Genomic DNA, 20,388 nt, shown 5'->3' with positions numbered 1-20,388 from the left:
GCTTGGCTTGTCATGGCTGTAAAAGAACAGTGAAGTGGGATACATTTAGCATCATGTCCTAATAAATTATAGACTTTCGTTAAAGTATTTCTAAAACTGGGCACAAAAACCTATAAGAATGGCTTCTGCAAATCAAGTGACCTTTGGGATTTGAGGTACAGATAGCACAGCTAACACCTAATTAAATATGGACACTAACAGCCAGCTATGGAACTAAGGGTTCTAGAACATCAAAACATAATTCCTCTGTTTCAGTCTGGATAAAGGAGGCTATCAAGCCCCTTGGTAATCTATGGACAAATAGTCCCTTTCACTGATCTATTAAATCCTGTTTATTGTCTCAAACCCCAAAGGTGTTAAGCCACAATAAAGACATCAGAATCAACATAAACACCACAAATGACACACATTTTCTGGAAAACGACTTGTAACCTATCATATGTCATCTGATGAGGAAGCCACATGATCATGTTTTTCTATGGTTGAAAGTGTTCGTTGACAGTTCCGCCAAAGCTATTAAACGAGCTGCAAGCAATTCAATCAGCCAAAGTAACAGCAAAGCCTCATAAGCAGGAGATCCAAGGACTGCATCAAACTGTCTCAACTTCAAGTTCACCTGGGAACAAACCTAGAAAATTTATGATAGGAAATCTCACAATCTGCTGAAAATCTAACAATTTAGAAGTCCCCTCCCTTTCAACTTTGAAGCACCAATTCCATTCAGGAAACTTGATCTCCCTGCCTCACATGAGGCCAGAGATCATAAACCAGATTATAAACCAATTTGTACAATAGTACTAACACTATCTGTAACTTGTAACCCCTAGCCTGTAAACTGTAACATGCTGTAACAAGTGCATGATCTGTCACATCTCGGTGAGAATAAATAACCTTCTTCACTTTAAACTCACAAAAGCTTGTTGCTGTCATTATTTGATTGGAGCATATACATCAAGGGTATGAAAACAATATCTCTTAAATACAAAATATATTGATCATGTGCAGTAAATGAAAAACATACATTTTCTCCATGATATCAGTCTCACAAGTTACTGTTTTGAGCAGTGTGTATCAGAAGTTTCGCTTCACCTTTCAACTGGATGTCATAAACATCCAGAATTAGCTGACATTTTAAGGTTGAACACAATTTTCACATTGATAGATGTCAACAAAAACAGTAAATTAGAAGCATATTAATAAGTAATGAATTATTATTTCACGTGCTCACACAGTCTGCAAGCATCAGCTCAGAAAACAATGAAGCTTCATAACATTCTTACCAATGTTGGACCAGCTGCAGAATTCATAGGGAGCAGGTTATTGATTTGTTTATTTGTTCTAATTGTAGTGCTCAATGACAGAAAGTAAATAAAAAGATAAATTAAACAATCTTACAAATATAAATTAGAGGAAAAGAATACATTATCATATTATGTATATATTTAATATGAAAACTGGTGAAAAATGAAAGCTGTGCTGATTATCTCCACCACTGAAAGTGGCTGAAGGTAATTTCCTCTGTGAATCATTTTTCCACTAAACAATAGATCTCATCGATTACTGGATGTACTTCAACAAAACTTGCTACAGAGGGTATGATCCAAGAAAGAAGTGCTTCACTTTTGTTGAAGGTGCAGATCCAGACCCACACATTTTAAAAATATCCATCCAATAACTTTGGAGATAAGATAAATTGACCTTTTATTTTAGTGTGTTATGGGTTGTTTGTTTGAAAATGATCAATTGTTTTAAAGTGCTGAGGATTGTCTCAGCTGCTGTGATGCAATTTATCACAGGCGCCTAACCGTGAGCAGAGTTTTCAGAGTGGGTTGTGGAGCATAGATGGGACTGAAGCCTTCTCAGTGAAGTGGGAGCACTCAATATATTTTTTTCACCCTTATAGTTGCAGAAGGTCAAGCAAGCCAGGAAAAACCTCAAAGAAGAACGGTACAATTGTAATAATTCTTGAGATAATACAGCATGGCAGAGGTTTTTCACTTCTTTCGTTCATCTAATTATCAGTCAGAGGGTGGATTTGCTGCTTCAAACAGAGGGAGAAGCTAAGTGAACCACATTTACCATGTTGGGCCTGTGTCTTGTAAAAGTGAAATTACACAGCATGAGTGACCACTGTTGTCAAGGATCTCATGTCACATTTTAGCTTTTGCTGGAAGGGAGCATGATGGAAAGTTGAGGTTAAAGTCATGGAAGGTATCTGCATTGAGAGTCCAATTAATGTTTCTCATTTCCTTAAAGCAGCTGCCAATGATTTGTTTTTGCTACACATCAAATCGTCTTACAACATAGACAATGAGAAGAACCCCCCAGACAGTAAAACTCGAATTGTGCAGTTTCCGGGGAAAGAAAGGCTCCAATAAGCTTGAAGTGCAAGCAAGTGCATTTCACAGAGAATTAGTTTGTAAACAGCTAATGAATGGGCTAGCCAGTAAACAAAATGTGTAATATCCAATAATCAAGATACAGGGAAACCGACTTTTTCATCAGGCTCAGGAACTTCATTTCCAACCCCAATCAGGGCTGTTGGTTCAAGGATAAGGTCAAAAATCACACAACACCAGGTTATAGTCCAACAGGTTTATTTGAAAACACTAGCTTTTGGAGTGTTGTTCCTTCTTCAGGTGTTAGTGGGAAAGGAAGATCTTTGACACAGAGTTTATAATGAAAAGATCAAAAGGTCTTCCCCTCTCACTAACATCTGATGAAGGAGCAGCACTCCGAAGCTAGTATTTTCAAATAAACTAGTTGGACTAATACCAGGTGTCATGTGATTTTTGACCTTGCCCAACACAGTCCAACAGTGGTCCCTCCATATCAGGGATAAGTAGTCTTCCTACCTCTTCCTGAAGGTTCAAGTCCCACCTGCTCAAAGCATGTGTCATTATGTCTCTGAACAGACTGATAAGGAAACTAATCTAGGCATTGGGTTCTGCAGGGTGAGTGGGATGGGAGGATAAAGTCTCCTATCTTGTGGAAACAGTAAGGAGTGTTGCAGATAAGGATTCCAGTATCGGGGTCAATGGTAATTTCCGGTCAGCTTAATACTTAGCCAAGAGAGAGCACAAGATTTTAGTTGTCTAACTTTTGCTCGATAATTATTAAGCTTAAATGAACCTGAACCCTTCAAATTTTCTGGTGATAACGAGCTTTTGCAGAAGATTCCAGACACAAGGGAATTGTTCCTTAAAAGTTCCCTCTCCATCTTGAATTCTGTGTTGTCCCAAGGAGCAACTCCAGTCCATGCGCTCCAAGGGCAATCTAGCCATCAGAATGTCACAGCCACCTTATATTGTTTAAGTTTAAAGAAGTTCAGAAGAAGTGTCATGCCGGACTTGAAACATTAACTCTGTTTCTGCACAGATACTGCCACAGCCTTCCAGTTTCCCTGTATTTGTTTCAGATTTCTAGTTTTTGTGGTATATTGCTTTTATTCTGTTTATTGTTATCTGAGGTACATGGTTTTGAATTTCCATTTACAACAGAAAATGAGTACAATTCACAATATAAAATTTCTTAAGTTTTCTTATATCATGCAGTGTAATAAATGCTGTTAGATTAGGACTATATGATAAAACTCTATTACAACTTGTCCTCGCATTATATTAAAAATGTGCAGGCCTTTCCCTCAGAAATATAATCACACACTGCTATTAAAATTGTTTTCTGTTACAATTTGGCCATCAAAACTATACATACGTAAGTTCGCTTTTTTACATAAAACATATTTATTCCAAATCTGAAGAAATGATGTCCTGAACTTCTTTATCCTGAAAGCATATAGCACTGGATTCACAGCAGAATTTACATGGGACAGAAATATTCCAATGTAGAAGGCAGTTTTTGGGACATTGCACTGGGGGCAAAAATACCATATAGTGTTCATGGCATGCAAGGGGATCCAGCAGGCAGCAAACAGGAATAAAACTAAAGCAAGGGACTTGGCAAGTTTAAGCTCCTTCCCAAAATATTTCCTTGAGTCCATAGCATTGGTCACTTTGCTTAGTTGCTTCCTAATTATACAAAATATTTCAGCATACAGGCCAAACATGATAATTAGTGGTAAGAGCACCCATCCAAAGAAATTAAAATACACCATGTAGTCCATTCTGATCACCTTTGTAAAATTGCATATGATGTATTTGCAGCTAGAATTCATTTCCTCCTTTTGCACCTCTCCGTTGCTTCGGTTGTGCCAGCCAAACATTGGAGTTAGCCCAATCAGAATAGATCCAAGCCAGCAGACTCCAACAGCAATCCATGCTCTTTTTTGTGTAACAATAGTCTTATACCTGTTGAATAATATGAACATTATTTTGTTTTCTTCAATACAGGAACAACTCTGAGACTTTGATTAATACATGTTTTCATGGGATTATAAACAATTGTTACTGGGATTATTTCATGTATTTAATGTGGAAAATATCCCAAAAATTGCTGTTGACCTAAATAAGATATACTATATGAAGGGATAGTTTTTAAAGAAGGTCTTTAAAGAGTAGAAAGAAGCAGGTAAACAAGAAAAATAAAATAGCAAGTGAAGAGAACAACATTGAATGAGGAAGGACATTTCACAAAGTCAAAGAGAAGTGAACAATTGGTGAGGTGGGGAAGGGGTGAAATGCAAGAATAATAATGGGTACAATGATATAGAGAGGTGCAACAGTACAATAGCTCTTCTTGGTCCTATATTTCAATCTTAATAGATTCCTGCTCCAAATAGCCTTTTCAACAAAACAATAAGCAGTTTGTTGATTATTCTGTATCCCCAAAATGGAGTTGAATCAATATCGTGCTCTTTATCACTTCGATTTGTCAGTCCTGTCTGATTTGTGAGGGAACAATGGGTGGAGCATTGTTGCCTGCTCAGGCTTGATAGGGAAAATAGTTTATTTAATTCCCAATTTTTCTATGATTGTGTCTCTATGAATCTGTGTCCAGAAGAATATTTCCTGGGCTGCAAACAGGAAATTAAATTGGCTCATTTATCAGATGAGAAGTAGTTAACTTTAGCTTTCATTCATCTAGATTAAAGAAATTGCCCTAGGTTGTTTATATTTTTAAAGCCATGCTACATATAATTGCTACCAATTTGACTTCTACCCCTGAGTAAGAATGATTCCATATTTTGTCATCTTTATTAGCTAGCTCTGTTATGAAGAACTGAAGTGTGATTGAAAGATTTTCTGTCAAGATCAATTCTTTTATTAGCCTCCTAAAACACAGTGCCTGTGTTCACTTTGTGTTCCTTAACATAAGAAGTATACTTAGGTTATACAGAAAATCAATATAAAAAATATAGTTAAAAATTGGAAGCACACTAGCTTTCGGAGCGACGCTCCTTCATCAGGTGGTTGAGCGTCGCTCCAAAAGCTAGTGTGCTTCCAATTAAACCTATTGGACTATAACCTGGTGTTGTGTGATTTTTAACTTTGTACACCCCGGTCCAACACCGGCATCTCCAAATCATAAAACACATTTGCTTTTTAAAAATGATTTTCATCTTCTATTCCAATTACCAATTCTCATACTTACATTATACTCCATCTGCCACATTATTACCCATTCACTGAACATGCACATAAAGGGTGTTATAGCCTTAATCACACAAGTGAATTTCCACCCAATTATAAAATACAAAACTCTTTTTTGTTTTAATGTTTTCATGGGATGTGGCCAGCACAGCATTTATTGCTGATCCTTAATTGACCAGCGGGCATTTAAAAGTGAGTCACATTGTCATGGGCGTGGAATCATATGCAGGCCTGACTGGGTAAAGGTGGCAAATTTCCTTCTCTAAAGCTAGCAGTTAGTGAACCAGATGGATTTCTATGACAAACATGGTAACATGATCATCATGGTCATACTGTAGTCTTAAACTGAAAGCCAACTACACCATCTGCCAATTTTAGAATTTGAACCTATGCCCCAAAATCACTAGTCCAATAAAATAACTGCACAGAAGCCAATATCCCATCACCAAGTCATCCTTTATTACACTGTACACTTGCTGTAGCCAGTCAACTCAGAGTCAATCCCCCGAACTGAGGAGATTCTAAATCCCCTGTTTATTTTTTCTTTTCCTTCTTTTTTCTTGTTTGTTGTTTTTTTTCTTTTTTTTTTCTTTTTTTCCTTTAAATTTAACCCCCACACTACCACCTAAGTACAGTAGTGCTTATTTTAATCCCCTGTTTATATTGCTCAGCCAGGGCTTCCTGACAGGTCCAGTTTAACAACCCCAATCAAGGATCTCATAGTCAACAAGATCCACCTGGTTCCAATCACTACATCCAGTATCCTGGACTTGTTGCTAATGACATTACCACTATGGGACTATCTCTCGTTAACACTATGTCTCCTTCACTGCCCCCAACTGGATAAATGTACTTCATAGTCCAGGACTGCACGATGAGGAAATAGTAAGCTGTTGGTGACAATGGCAAATGACCCAGCTTTTGCCTTGACCTTTAACAGAGCAATGGCAGGATATCAGATTCAGTCAACTGCTGCAAACTTACACAAGGCTGATTTTATTCAAACAGCCTTGTAATACTTTCCTAACTATCCACTAATATTATTTTGTTCAAACCAAGATAAACATATAAAAATATCACTTGCAGTGCATGTTATCAAACTTCATCACATTTTGGAATCTTAATCCATGTATTTCCCCTTTTCTTGATTTTAAGCTGTTCATCTTCATCATAAAATCCAGCAATGACAAAACCAACAATTCATCTAGATTGTGCAAATGAGAGATATTGGCAGACGATGCTCAGATGTTACCTATTTATTTGTTTATGCAAATATATTGGTCCACATTTTGTGGTAGAGATAAGATTGAAGCCATGAACATTTATTCTTGCTAAGTATAAATGGACTGCAGAATATGATCACTGTACATGCAGAGTTAAACTTGAAGATCTAGATATTGTTGTCCAAACTGCCTTCCTCCTTCTAATGTTTGGCTGTAACTGCTGCTTCTGTCTTTCTAGATGGGAGAGATTGTGGATTTGGGAAGTGCTGTTGAAAGAACCACAATGAGTTGCCATAATACAACTTGTAGATGGTACACACTAATGCCGGTGATGAAGGGAGTGAATGTTGAAGATGGTGAATGGAGTGCCAATCAAGTAGGTTGACTAGCCTTGAATGGTGTGGAGCTAATTGAGAGTTGTAGGACCTGCACTTATCCAAGAAAGTGAAGATTATTCCATCAGAATCCTGACTTTTTTTTCTCAATGGTGGGCAGGACTTCAAGAGTAAGGAAGTGAGTTACAAAACTTGAAAGGGTTCAGAAAAGATTCACATGCATGCTGCCAGGGTTGGAGAATTTGAGGTATAGGGAGAGGATGAATAGACTAGGGCTGTTTTCCCTGGAGGCTGATGGGTGACCTTATAGAGATTTATAAATTCATGGAGGGGCATGGATAGGTTAAATAGAAAAGGTCTTTTCCCTGGGGTAGGGGCATCCAGAATCTGAGGGCATAGGTTTAGGGTGAGAAGGGGAAAATTTAAAAGGGACCTAAGGGAAAACGTTTTCACACAGAAGGTTGGGCATGTATGGAATGAGCTGGCAGACTCAGTGGTGGAGGTTGGTACAATTGCAACATTTAAAAAGCATCTGGATGGGTATATGAATAGGAAGGATTTGAATGGATATGGGCCAAGAGCTGGCAAATAGGAGTAGATTAATTTAGGATATCTGGTCGGCATAGATGAGTTAGACTGAAGGGTCTGTTTCCATGCTGTACATCTCTATGAATCTATGACTTGAAGACTGATGAAGGCACAGCAATGGATATTGTTTATTTGGACTTCAGCTAGGCATCTTCAACCATGTTGTGAAACAAACAAGGATGCCTGCCTTGAAGAAGTTTTCCTCCTCTCTCTACAAGAATCACAGGGAGTCCCTCTCCCACTGCAACTCCCAGGTCATTTACTCTGCCCTGAAGCTGTTCAACATGTCGTGAAACAAACTTCCACCTCGGAACACTTCAACCCCAGGGCATCAATGTGGACTTCAACAGTTTCCTCATTTCCCCTTCCCCCACCTCACCCTAGTTCTAAACTTCCAGCTCAGTAACTGTCCCCATGACTTGTCCAGACTTGTCCTACCTGCCTATCTTCTTTTCCACCTATCCACTCCACCCTCTCCTCCTTGACCTATCACCTTCATCCCCTCCCCCACTCACCCATTGTACTCTATGCTACTTTCTCCCCACCCCCACCCTCCTCTAGCTTATCTCTCCACGCTTCAGGCTCACTGCCTTTATTCCTGATGAAGGGCTTTTGCCCAAAACGTCGATTTCAAAGCTCCTTGGATGCTGCCTGAACTGCTGTGCTCTTCCAGCACCACTAATCCAGAATCTGACAAGATTCCACATGGAACTCTGGTCAGTAAGGTCAGATCATATTGAATGCAGGGGGAGATAGTCAAATTGGCTTGAAGGTAGGAGACAGAATGTGGTTGAAGAGGGTTGATTATTATGCCACCGTGACCAGTGGTGTCCCACAAGGATCATGCTGGGTCTACTGCTTTTTGTCATTTATATAAAATTATTTGGATGTGGATATAGGAGGTATAGCTAGTAAGTTTGCAGATGACATCAAAATTGGTAGTATATGGATAGTGAAGAAGGTTATCTCAAAGTAGAATGGGACCTTGATCAGAATAGCCAATGGGATGAGGGGTGGCAGATGGCATTTAATTTAGATAAATGTGAGTGTTGCATTTTGGTAAGGCAAATCAGGACTTCGATAGTTAATGGTAGGCCCTGGGGAATGTTGCCAAACAAAGAAACCTAGGTGTGCAAGTGCATGGTTTCTTGGAAATGGAGTCATAGGCAGACAAAATAGTGAAGAAGGTGTTTGGCATACTTGAATTTATTGATCAGTGCATTGAATATATGAGTCGGGACATCATGTTGCAGCTTGCCAGGACGATGGTTAGGCCACTTTTAGAGTACTGCATTCAATTCTGGTCTCCCTGCTATAGGAAAGATGTTATTAAAATTGATGTGGAGGTATTGGCATTGGATTGGGGTCCTACCTGCTAAAGGAGCAGCACTCTAAAAGTCTGTACTTCCAAATAAATCTGTAGGACTATAACCTGGTGTGTGTTTTTTAACATTATTACAAGTGAAAGCATTCAGAAAAGAGTTACAAGAATGTTGTTGGGATTGGAGGGTTTGAGGTAAAGGCAGAGGTTGAATAGGCTGGGGTTATGTTCTCTGGAGTGTCGGAGGCTCAGGGGTAACCTTCTAGAAATTTATAAAATCATGAGGGACATGGACAGGTAAATAGCCCAGGTCTTTTTCCCAGGGCAGGCAGGGAGTCCAAAACTAATGGGCATAGATTTAAGATGAGAGGGGGAAAGACATAAAAGGGATCTGAGGGGTGACTTTTTCATGCAGAGGGTCATGCGTGTATGGAATGAACTGCCAGCGGAAGTGGTAGAAGTGGTTACAATTGCAACATTTAAAAGGCATCTCAATGGGGACATGAACAGGAAGAATTTAGAGGGATATGGATCAAATGCTGGCAAACAGGACAAGATCAGTTTAGTACATCTAGTCGGTGCAGATGAGTTGGACTAAAGAGTCTGTTTCCATGCTCTATAACTGTACAGCTCTATGTGTACTGTATATTATTTGAAACCAAGCCAGCATTGTTTGTAACAATTTTACAACATATTACTGTGCAGTAGAGACAAGCATTGGATGGTAAAAATATGGTTCTGATATGAGATCATTTTAGTACCTTATATGGAAACCATCTATTCAACAAGCATAGCTTGTACTTTTTTGTGTTTGAACAATATTTAAATATTATTCAGTGGTTGAACGAACCACAAGGGTATGGCATGAGTTCTAAGTCGGGGCTTCTAGCCTAAGTTTAATACTTTCCAGATTTGCTCAATTATTTTCAGCAGTTTCAACATTATATTTTCCGAGGTTTGACATGGTTGATTACCTCTTCAATTAAGTGAGTTGAGCAGCATCTTTTAAAAGGCAATTTATATGTATACCATGGGTGGCAAAATGATAATGGACCAACCTCTATGGTCTATGTGATTTTCGTGCTTATTTTGTCTTTATTAGAACAGGATGCATTGGTCGGGTAACTAAGGGAAATATTTTAACCTGGCTGATTCAGCTGCAATGAAGTACAACCCAAGGATAGGAAGATTTTCTCATCTGTAAAAATAGGTTATTTTACTTGCTATCAAAGTATTTGAGGGTTTGATTTGTTTGTGCATTGAGGGAATCATTGAAAATGCCACAAGAGGACAAAACAGCAAGGCAGATGTCAAGCTAGAACATCACAAAGTGTGCTAGTACATGAATCACAGCAGAGTAAGTATACAGGTAAGCAGGTTATTAAAAAGACACATAGAAAATTGGCATTTATTACAAGGGTAATGGAATATAAAAATAGGAATATTTTACTGCAGCTGTGCGACCAGATCTGGAATGCTATGTATTTGAAAAGGAATAAAACATGGCTTGAAACAGGTCGGAAAAGGTTCACTCATTTCATTCTGATGTTGAGAGGTTATCCGATGAAGAAACTTTGAAGTGCTTGGGCTTGTACCTGTTTTGAGTTTAGAAAAATGACAAGTGATCTCATTGAAATCTTATTATAAATTGTGAGGGGATTTGATAGGGTGGACACAAGGAAGATGTTTCTTCTTGTGGGGGAGATAAGAACTAGAGGACACAGTTTACAAATAAGACGCCTTCCATTTAATGTGGAGATGAGGAGATTTATTTTCCCTCAGAGGGTCAGTATGGATTTCCTTCTCCTGAAAGTAGTGGAGGCTGTATCATTGAATTAGTCAAGGCTGAGTTGGATAGATTTTGATCGACAAGATGGAAGGGCTATAGGATTGAAACCATAAGACCACATGACAAGAAAGAGGTGCTGAGACCATCACCAGATTAGCTTTTATTCTACTGTATGACAGAGGTGGATAGAAGGTAGAGTGGCTTTATTTTGCTCCTATGTTCCACATATTTGCACTCAGTATTTCAATCTTAATTAGATTTAACATTAGGCTCTATTCATAAAGGTACTCCGCACATTATTTTAAAGCAATAATTTCTTTTTAACAGGTCGAAAACTTTGAACCAAAGAAGAATTGTCACACATCATATTATTAGGATTAGGTTAATTTGCCAATGAATTAATATTAAAGCAGAAGTCTTGGGTAATCCAGAAGGATTCATGGTCACCGTAAAGAAGAATTGACCTTGTGCTTCTTTTGTATTAGATTTCTATTCACTAGAATTAGTCACCACTGTCATTATCCAATTAGATGTAAAACTAAACACAGCTAGTATCATGCCTGAGAAAACCCATTCCCTTCAGTGCATTCTCATTTACCAAAAAAATTGATGGTTCAAAAAACAAATAGAAATATCTCCAATCTTTTTAACACAGTATATATTTGCAAATGCCAAAATGGCAAGAACATGCAGTGAGATGTTGGAATTTGACTCGTAATCCAAGGGGCAGACTAATGCTCTGGGGACACAGGCTTAAATTTGACCACAACATCTGATGGAATGTAAATCCAAATAATTAATTAACTAATCTGGAATTAAAAGCTAGGCATGAATGTTTGTCGTAAAACTCATTGCCATTAATTAATACCTTTCCTGGAAGGAAATCTGCCATCTTTGCAAAAGGGTTAGGTTAGGCCGACAGGCCTATTTGTGATGCAGACCCAAGCAATGTAAATGACTCTTAAATCTGTTCTGAAATGGCATAAGCGAGTGCTCTGTTGCACCAAATGTATCAAAATCTGGACAGCATTTGGGTTCAGATTGATAATTGGCAACAAATGTTCAGGTTACACAAGAGCCAGACAATGACCATCTCTAACAAGAGAGAATCTAACCATTTCCACTTGACAGTCAATGGTTTTTCCATCACTGAATTCCCCCACACTCAATATTCTGAAAATTAGAATTAGAGTGGTGCTGGAAAAGCACAGCAGATCAGGCAGCATCCAAGGAGCAAGAAAATCAACTTTTCAGGCAGGAGCCCTTCATCAAGAATTAGGTTGGAAGCCTCGAGGGTACAGAGATAAATGGGAGGGGGCGGGGCTGGGGAGAAGGTAGTTAGGAAAAGGCCCAGGAACTGCACATCCTCTCTAGAGTGGGAGGAGGGGTTGAAATGTTCCGTCATTTGTGGAAGTGCAGGTCATTTATTGCATCTGTTGCTCCCAATGTGGTCTCCTTTACATTGGGGAGACTGGATGTCTTCTCGCAGAGCGCTTCAGGGAACATCTCTGGGATACCTGCACCGATCAACCCCACCGTCCCGTGACCAAACATTTCAACTCTCCCTCCCACTCTGCCAAGAACATGCAGGTCCTGGGTCTCCTCCACCGCCATTCCCTCACCATCCGACACCTGGAGGAAGAATGCCTCAGAACCTTTCAACCCCAGGGCATCAATGTGGATTTCATCAATTTCCTCATTTCCCCTCCCCCACCTTACCCCAGTTCCAACCTTCCAGCTCAGCACCATCCTCATGACCTGTTCCACCTGTCAATCTTCCTTCCCACCTATCGGCTCCACCCTCCTCTCCAACCTATCACCTTTACCCCTTCCTCCATCCACCTATTGCACTCGCAGTTATCTTCTTCCCAGTCCCACCCTCTCTCAGTTATCTCTCCACCCCCAAGGCTTCCAGCCTCATTCCTGATGAAGGACACCTGCCCGAAACATCAATTTTCCTGCTCCTCAAATGCTGCCTGACCTGCTGTGCTTTTCCAGCACCACTCTAATCTTGTCTCTGATCTCCAGCATCTGCAGTCCTCACTTTCACCATTCTGAAAGTTAGCACTCACCAGAAACTGAACTCGTTCTGCACTTAAATAGTTTGACTACAGGAGATCAGGGGCTAGAAATCCTGCAACAAATAACTCATCGCCTGACTCTCTAAAGCTTGGCCACAATCTAGAAGGCTCAGTGGTTAGCACTGCTGCCTCACAGCACCGGGGACCTGGGTTTGCTTCCACCTTTGGCAACTGTCTGTGTGGAATTTGCACATTTGCTCCATATCTGTTTGGGTTTCTTCTGGGTGCTCTGGTTTCCTTCCACATTCCAAAGGTGTGCAGGTTAGGTGGATCAGCCATGGGAAATGTAGGGATATGGTAAGGGATTGGGTCTGAGTAGGATGCTCTTCAAAGGATCAGTGTGGATTCGATAGGCCGAACGGCCTGCTTCCACATGATAGGGATTCTGTTCTACTCACCACTTGCCTGGATGAGTGCAGCTCCAAACACCTGAGAAGCTTGACACCATCCAGGTCAATGCAGCCCACTTGATTGACACTTAAACATTTATTTCCTCTATCAGTAGTGATAATGGCAGCACTGTGTGGTAACATCTACATGATACCCTGCAGCATCTTCCTCAGGCCCCTTCAACAGCACCTTCGAAACGGTGACCTCTATCATCCGGAAGGGCAAGGTCAGCCGATACATAGGGTCACCACAACCAGCAAGTTCCCTCCAAGCTCCACACTATCCCGTCCTGGAACTGTAATGTTATTCCTTCAGTGTGGCTGGGTCAGAACCCTGGAACTCCCTCCCTAACTGCATTTCAGGCGTCTCTACACATCAAGGAGTGCAGCAGCTGAAGACAATGGCACCTTCTTCAGGATGGGTTAGAAATGCTGACCCACTGAAAGATGCCCACATCCCGTGACAGTTAGCAGGGAGATGGTTGGATTGTTCCAACTTCACGTTTTGTTCACAATAATGATGTGGAGATTATCAAAATGATTGCCAGGGCAATGGAAGGTGAAGGAGGCATACTTACCTGGTGGGGATCCTGGCCCGAAGATAGCGGTCCACAGCGATAGCCAGGAGGGACAGTATGGAGCTCTGAGTCAGCGTTATCAGAATGCAGGTGATAAAGAGACAGCTGTAGAATTGTGTCTTTAAGCCCAGGCTGATAGTAATGGCCACGGGAATGGCCAGAGCCCCCACGGCGATATCAGCGAGAGCCAGGGAGACGATGAAGCAGAAGGTGGTGTCCCTGAGAGCACGGTTGATCTTGACTGCCCAGCAGACCAGCACATTGCCCAGCACCGAGGCCACAGCGATCAGCACCTCGACAGCAATGTAAACCAGATCCAAACGATCCCTGGTGCTCTCCGAGGCGGACATGCTGCAGCCTGGCTCTGATCCCCTTCCCAGTCAGCCACACTTGGGGTCCTCTCGGAAGGGGCTCGCTTTGGATTCAGAAACTCTTGGGGCGCTTCAAGACCTCACTTTCTCGTTGAGCAGAGCGCTCTCGGGGTTGCCTTTCCCCCTGGGGGAGACATATCCCTGTTGGCTTTCGGCATTCCAGTCTCAACGCTTTGAGGTAAATCCAGGGCAAGTTGCAGATTCAGGCACGCTGTCCAATTCCCCACTGTGCCCTGGGGAAATGTTGCTCTGAGTCTCTCCAAGTGAGCCTGGAGCACGAGTACGCCTCTCCCCTGAAACAGCAGCGGCTTCCTTCTGTGAGGTTTCTGTCAGGCTGCATCCCCTTCCCTCATGTCATATGGAAAACATCGTCTCCAGAAGGTCCATCCAGTTCAACCTTTCCTGGCGGTTCTCTCTGGGTGCCGCTGCTGCTCGCTCTCATCTGTTCTCAGTTTTGTTTGAGATGTCAGCTCAATGGGAGGGACTTGGGGCTCTCTCTGTCTGAGTGTGTGTGTGTTTGAAAGTTGCTCGCTCCGTCAAAGTCCCGCACCCTCCTTCAGATTTCATTCCTAACGGCCAGAAACGAGCACCCGGAGAAATGTTTTTTTTCGCGAGATCTAAACCAGCCCTCATCAGCCTGCGTTTATAAGTTGGCAGGGAGATTTTGCAAGCTACTTGTCTAAGGTATCTACAAACAATTGGAGCCAAGTTACTTTTGTAGAATTATGATTTTATCTGTTGTTAATTTCGTGTCTGCTATCACAACGCAAGTCTTTGCATTTTGTTTCGCATTTTTTAAGGACTATGCATTATAATGGCAGCAATTCAAATAAAAAGTGGTTGTTTAACCAGCATTACATCACTGAGCCGTGCAATAAATGACAGACTTCTCTCAGCAAAACGCTTACTCGTTCTATTTGTGTGTGTGTGAGGTTGGGGAGTGAATACATGTTTGTTGTTTTGAGTCTCTCTGTGTTGAAACTAATTCCAGCATAATTTTACAGAATCCTGTTCATGCCCTCTGTCTATCTGCAGTTATCTACAGTATTTCTAAACGTTGAAGTAATATCGCGTTTCCTTTAATAATGTGATTTATGTTAAAAGGGAAAGGAGAACCAACTGGATTGCTCTTCCAGTGGGTCAGAACACACACAATTGGCAGAATAACCTCATATTCTGACATGCTATGAATGTCAATGGTTAGGAGAGATTGTTGAGTCCTGTAGTTTAAATAAGCAGGTGTTAGGTTATCAGAAGATTATACAAACGAGGGTTGTATTCCCTAGAGTTCATAATGTTAAGGGCTGATTTAAATGGTAGTTTCAAGATATTAAGCATATGTTTTGTGCTGAGATGCTGAACTAAAAAAGTAATTTCTAAAAAAAACTGAAACATGAAGTGAAGCTTTGAAACGAGGAAGATGGGCACGGGGATTTCAAGACTAGGGAACACAGAGGTCAGAGATTTTAAAAAGATATGAAGGGCATTTTTTTTACACAGAGGGTGGTTCATGTGTAGAATGAACTTCCTGAGGAAGTGATGGATGTGGATATAATTACAACATTTTAAAAGACATTTGGTTAAGTAAATGAGAAGGAGAGGTTTGGTGGGGTATAGGCTAGTAGCAGACAGGTGGACCTAGTTTAGTTTAAGATTATATTTGGCATAGACTGGTTGGATCAAAGGGTCTGTTTCTGTGCTGTGTGACTCTACGACTGTATGGTAGCATAGTGACAAGATTACTTATCTAGTAATTCAGAATACATGGGTTCAAATTTCATCACAGTAGCGAGTAAACTGCAATTAATAAAATCTGGGTCATAAAGCTAGTCTCACTAATGGAACCAATACAGCTACCATTAATTATTGTAAAGGCATCTTTGATTCACTGACGTCCTTTAGGGATGCTAATCTGCCATTCTCACCCAATCGGATCTCCAAGCGACTCCTCACATACAGCAATGTGGCTGACTCTTAACTTTCTTCTCTGGCTTCTCAAAGAACAATTCAAGATGGGCAACAAATGCCTGCCTTACCCAGTGATATCCACATCCCACCTAAAAATAATGAAATAAAAGGACTTGGCTTATCTCCATATCTGACTCAACAAATGGAGGAAGGAAATCTTAAACTTCTGTTTCATCAAATAAAGACCTGTGAGTGGGGATTAAAGACAATTCTTTGGGGGGGGGGGGGGGGAGGGGGGGAGGGGGGGGGGTTAGGGCATGAAACCATGAAGCTACAGGAATACAAATGTAATGCAGATGAAGGAACACCCACATTTATTATTATTTAGTCAGTTAGTTATGTGGATGCATGGAAACGCAATCCAACTGCTACTGAGAGAAAAAAAAGGCTTAATATATTGTTAAATGGTAGCTCCAGAAAGTAAACTTTACTAAAATGAGCACAATCTGACATATGAATCAATATATAATAATGATGCTAGCTAAACCTTTGAGGTAGTAAATTGAGTGAGTTCATAAAAACAACCAACAAAATAAATAAATCATGAACTGTCAGAATTGTCAAGCTGTCTCATTAAAAAACAAATTAGTAAAGAGACTGATGGAACACTTTCAGGACATGGTATATTGATGACAGAAGATTCAGTGATTGATGAATTCCTGCAGAAAAATGTCCTTGTACATCAGAGTTAGCAAGTGTTTTCACTGGCTGAATATGTGGAGATAATTAATATAAGTAAAATAGGCCAACAAATTTAGCAGAATGTGTGCACTTTATTTATCAGTGCCGAAAATTCATCAACTGGCCAAGGATGTTAGAGCTAAGGATTAGCAATCTGATTCTCCAGCTTTCTTCTCTGATTAACAATTCAAGACAGCTAAGAGTGTGTCTTGCATTGATTGACATCCATCACGACCAAAGTAAACCACTTAGAAATGACAATAAGCCAGAGGATAAAAGCTGGTAGTGTATTGAGCAATTTCACGCTGATCAAAAGTCAGAGATCATTTTCTGTGTAACAGTAAATTGCAACCAGCATTAAATAGACTTTTAGAGCAATTCAATTTACAATCAAATAGTAACCACCTTAAAATCTTGAAAATATCTTCAGACTATCACTGAGAGGCTGAAGTGGAAAATCAAGTTTTGCAAACTTTGCATGAACCTACATGGATTGGATTTACTGAATGTTGCTATTCTAAATCAAATCTGGTGTAAATTGATGCTTTTAGTTGTGGGAAATTGCGCCTATTATTTTAAAATAATCATACTGGCTAAATGAATTATTTGTATATTCACAGAATGTTGGCATCTCCAGCTTAACTAATAGTTATTGCCCATTCAGAATTGCCCACAGAGCAGTTAAGAGTCAACCATATCACTATGGGCCTGAAGTTATATGTAGGCCAGACAGATTTCCTTCCCTAAAGGGCATCAGTGAACCAGATTGGCTTTTCCTGACAATCATGATCACCATTAGACTCTTAATTCCAGATATTTTATTGAATTTAAATTCAACAATCTGCCATGGCAGGCTAAGTACACAGAATGTTACCCATGTTCCTAGATTAATAGTCGAGCAATAATACTACTAGGTCATCACCCTCCCCACAATCTTGGTCTTTGTAACCAGAGGAAGGAGGTATGCTTCAGTTATACAAAACCCTGGTCAGCCCACACCTCGAGAACTGCGAGCAATTCTGGAAACTGCTCCTGAGGAAAGAAATGTTGGCATAGTACAGACTAAATTTGTTAGAGCGTGACTGAGTGTTCAAGTGTTACATTATGAAAAGATTAAACAAACATGGATTGTATTCCCTGGAATTTGCAAGGTTAAGAAGTGATCTGATTGATGTTTCTAAGATATTAATAAAAGCAGATAGCTAGGGTCGGTTGGAAGAAACGATTTCATTCAGGAGTCTAGAATGAGAGGTCATTGTTAAATCTGGAGCCAGATTTCTTAAGAGCAAAAATATGAAATCATTTCTCAGGAAGTGTGGCAGAAGTTTGGAACTTTCTTTCATTAGAGCTAACTTATGTTGATAAATTGCTAAATTTAAAACAGAGCTTGATAGGTGGTTGTTAGCCAAGGATGTAAAGCAAAGGGATCATGATCATGATCCCCTTGATGGTCTTCCTCAGTTAGCTTGTGTTGGAAACTAAAACTTTCCCATGTAAATAGCAGTTTTTTGTGTGTACTCCTCACCACCCCCCAAAAAAATTCTAGATGGTGGCAAGCCACCAACATCACAAAACTTACCTGTTTTCCTTGGTTTTTCTGTTCAATACTTGTTTTACATATTGGCCCAAATTTTACACTCTCCTTTATGATCCTTATACTTGCCCAGAAGATTTCTGTGCGATTTTCCACTGAAATTTTAAATTCTTAGAGAGCCATAGGAGTGCTATAACCTCTCAAGGAGATAGAACGATAAAAGGTAGGAGCAGCAGTAGGCCATTTGAACCTTCAAGCCTATCCAAAGGCAAGACAGTCCCATTGCATTATAATCATGTAAGTGGGTAGGACAAGGAGGCAGATCTTGAATACACTCGAGTCAGTACAGATCATGTTGCTGGGACAAATCTGATTTACACTGGGCATCCAGCCAACTGATGTGAGGAGTCAGAGTTGCTATGGCAACATGGCCTTTTACACGCATGTTGTAGCCTACAGCTATGGATGGTGATGATAGAGACTCCAATTTCTTTACATCATTTGGATGGCCAGGAATATTTTCCACACTTACCATGCCATTTGTGTATGTGTTCTGAAGAAGGCTCATACCAGATTCAAAACATCAACTCCTTTTCTCCCTTCACAGATGCTATCAGACCTGTGGAGATTCTCCAGCACTTTCTCTTTTTATGATCAATCCCAGAGTGAAGTCTGACTTGGTAGTTCATATTTTATATTTTTTTGTGTTTTAACAATATTGTCAATCTCTGAGCATATCCACCACCCCTCCACCCCAAATTGCAGATTTGCTTTTAACAATAAAACAAAAGTTTATTAAGCAGAGGAAATAAAGATAAATAGAATATACCAAGCAATTTGCATACAGCACCAATTTAAAGATTTTGAAATGCATAACAAAATATAATTCCAGTAATCAGAAAAACACACCTTTTCAGATTCCGAAAGCATTAATACAAAAGCACCTCTTCAACAGTACTCACACCAGAAAAAACATGTATTCACTGTCACTGCTATAGGTTTAATTTAGTCTTGGCTACTACTCCAATTCTGGAAAATATGATAGCATCCTTCTAGAGCTATAATGTATCTGATCTTAAATGTTCTTAGCTTCAAATAATCTGTTCATAGTTTTGTCCAAACAATTCTGTAAACCTTTGTCCAAACTGAAACAAAAATAATTTTTTTTGTGCCAAACTATGTTGTGTCTCCTTAAAAAAAACACAACTCCACAAGCTTCTAACTGAAATGTCTTCAATGTTTATTTTGCTTAGATGTAACCACTCCTAATATAAAGAAAAGCACATTAGTCCTGGAGATTATATCTCTATCAAGTGATTTTAAAGAAATCACCATTGTGACAGAACTACTTCCAAGTTAATCATTAAACCCTTCATTCATGCAGAAAAACCCATATACTACTCATTCAAAATCCAAAATCCAGCTACCATAATAAAGCACACATCCTACATCACAAAGTGTCCTATAAAGCCATCCGAGATCTGAATGGGCTCCTTGGTACTAGACTGTTTCATTATTCTAAGTTGGTCTAAGTTACTGATATAAAGTGGGGAAGGATATTGACACAATGTCTGGCTGAAGAAAGGCTCAGTCTTGAAAGCAATATAGATTTATTACAAACTACACAACAGTTAGTTACATGATATTTGACATACATAATGCTGAAGTTAAAAGTACATATTACCGTTAGCTACATGACTTAGTATGAGAACAACGGCTTAGAGAAAAACTGCTAAACTTTGATAAAGGTATATGAACAGCCCTTAGCTCTTTCCAGGAACACGCTTTTATTATCTTGCTGGGTGGAATAACTTTATGATGTCAGTTAACCCTTTCAGGTAATAACTGCTTTATACAGTTGGCAAGATCACAGTTAGATACCTACAGTTTTGGTCTTTTTAATTAAAAAAAGATATATTGCAACAATGTTCATTAGACTGATTTTGGGTGAGTCAAGAATCCTCTGAGAAGAAGTTGAGTC

General features: G+C 39.9%; 1 protein-coding gene across 1 annotated transcript; it reads right to left on the bottom strand.

Moving 5' to 3' along the window:
- Positions 1 to 3,559: 3,559 nt before the first annotated feature.
- LOC140467082 (adenosine receptor A1-like) lies at positions 3,560 to 14,706 on the bottom strand. Its single transcript, XM_072563142.1, has 2 exons — positions 13,854 to 14,706; positions 3,560 to 4,307 (listed from the first exon to the last, which is right to left on the bottom strand). Exons 1-2 carry the CDS (start codon positions 14,201 to 14,203, stop codon positions 3,656 to 3,658), a joined length of 1,002 nt encoding a protein of 333 aa, XP_072419243.1. The 5' UTR covers positions 14,204 to 14,706; the 3' UTR covers positions 3,560 to 3,655.
- Positions 14,707 to 20,388: the final 5,682 nt, after the last annotated feature.

Source organism: Chiloscyllium punctatum, chromosome 45, assembly GCF_047496795.1.
Source record: "Chiloscyllium punctatum isolate Juve2018m chromosome 45, sChiPun1.3, whole genome shotgun sequence".
NCBI classification, from domain to species: Eukaryota; Metazoa; Chordata; class Chondrichthyes; order Orectolobiformes; family Hemiscylliidae; genus Chiloscyllium; species Chiloscyllium punctatum.
The sequence above is the reverse complement of the archived record's forward strand: the minus strand, read 5'-3'. Positions and strand labels throughout refer to the sequence as shown.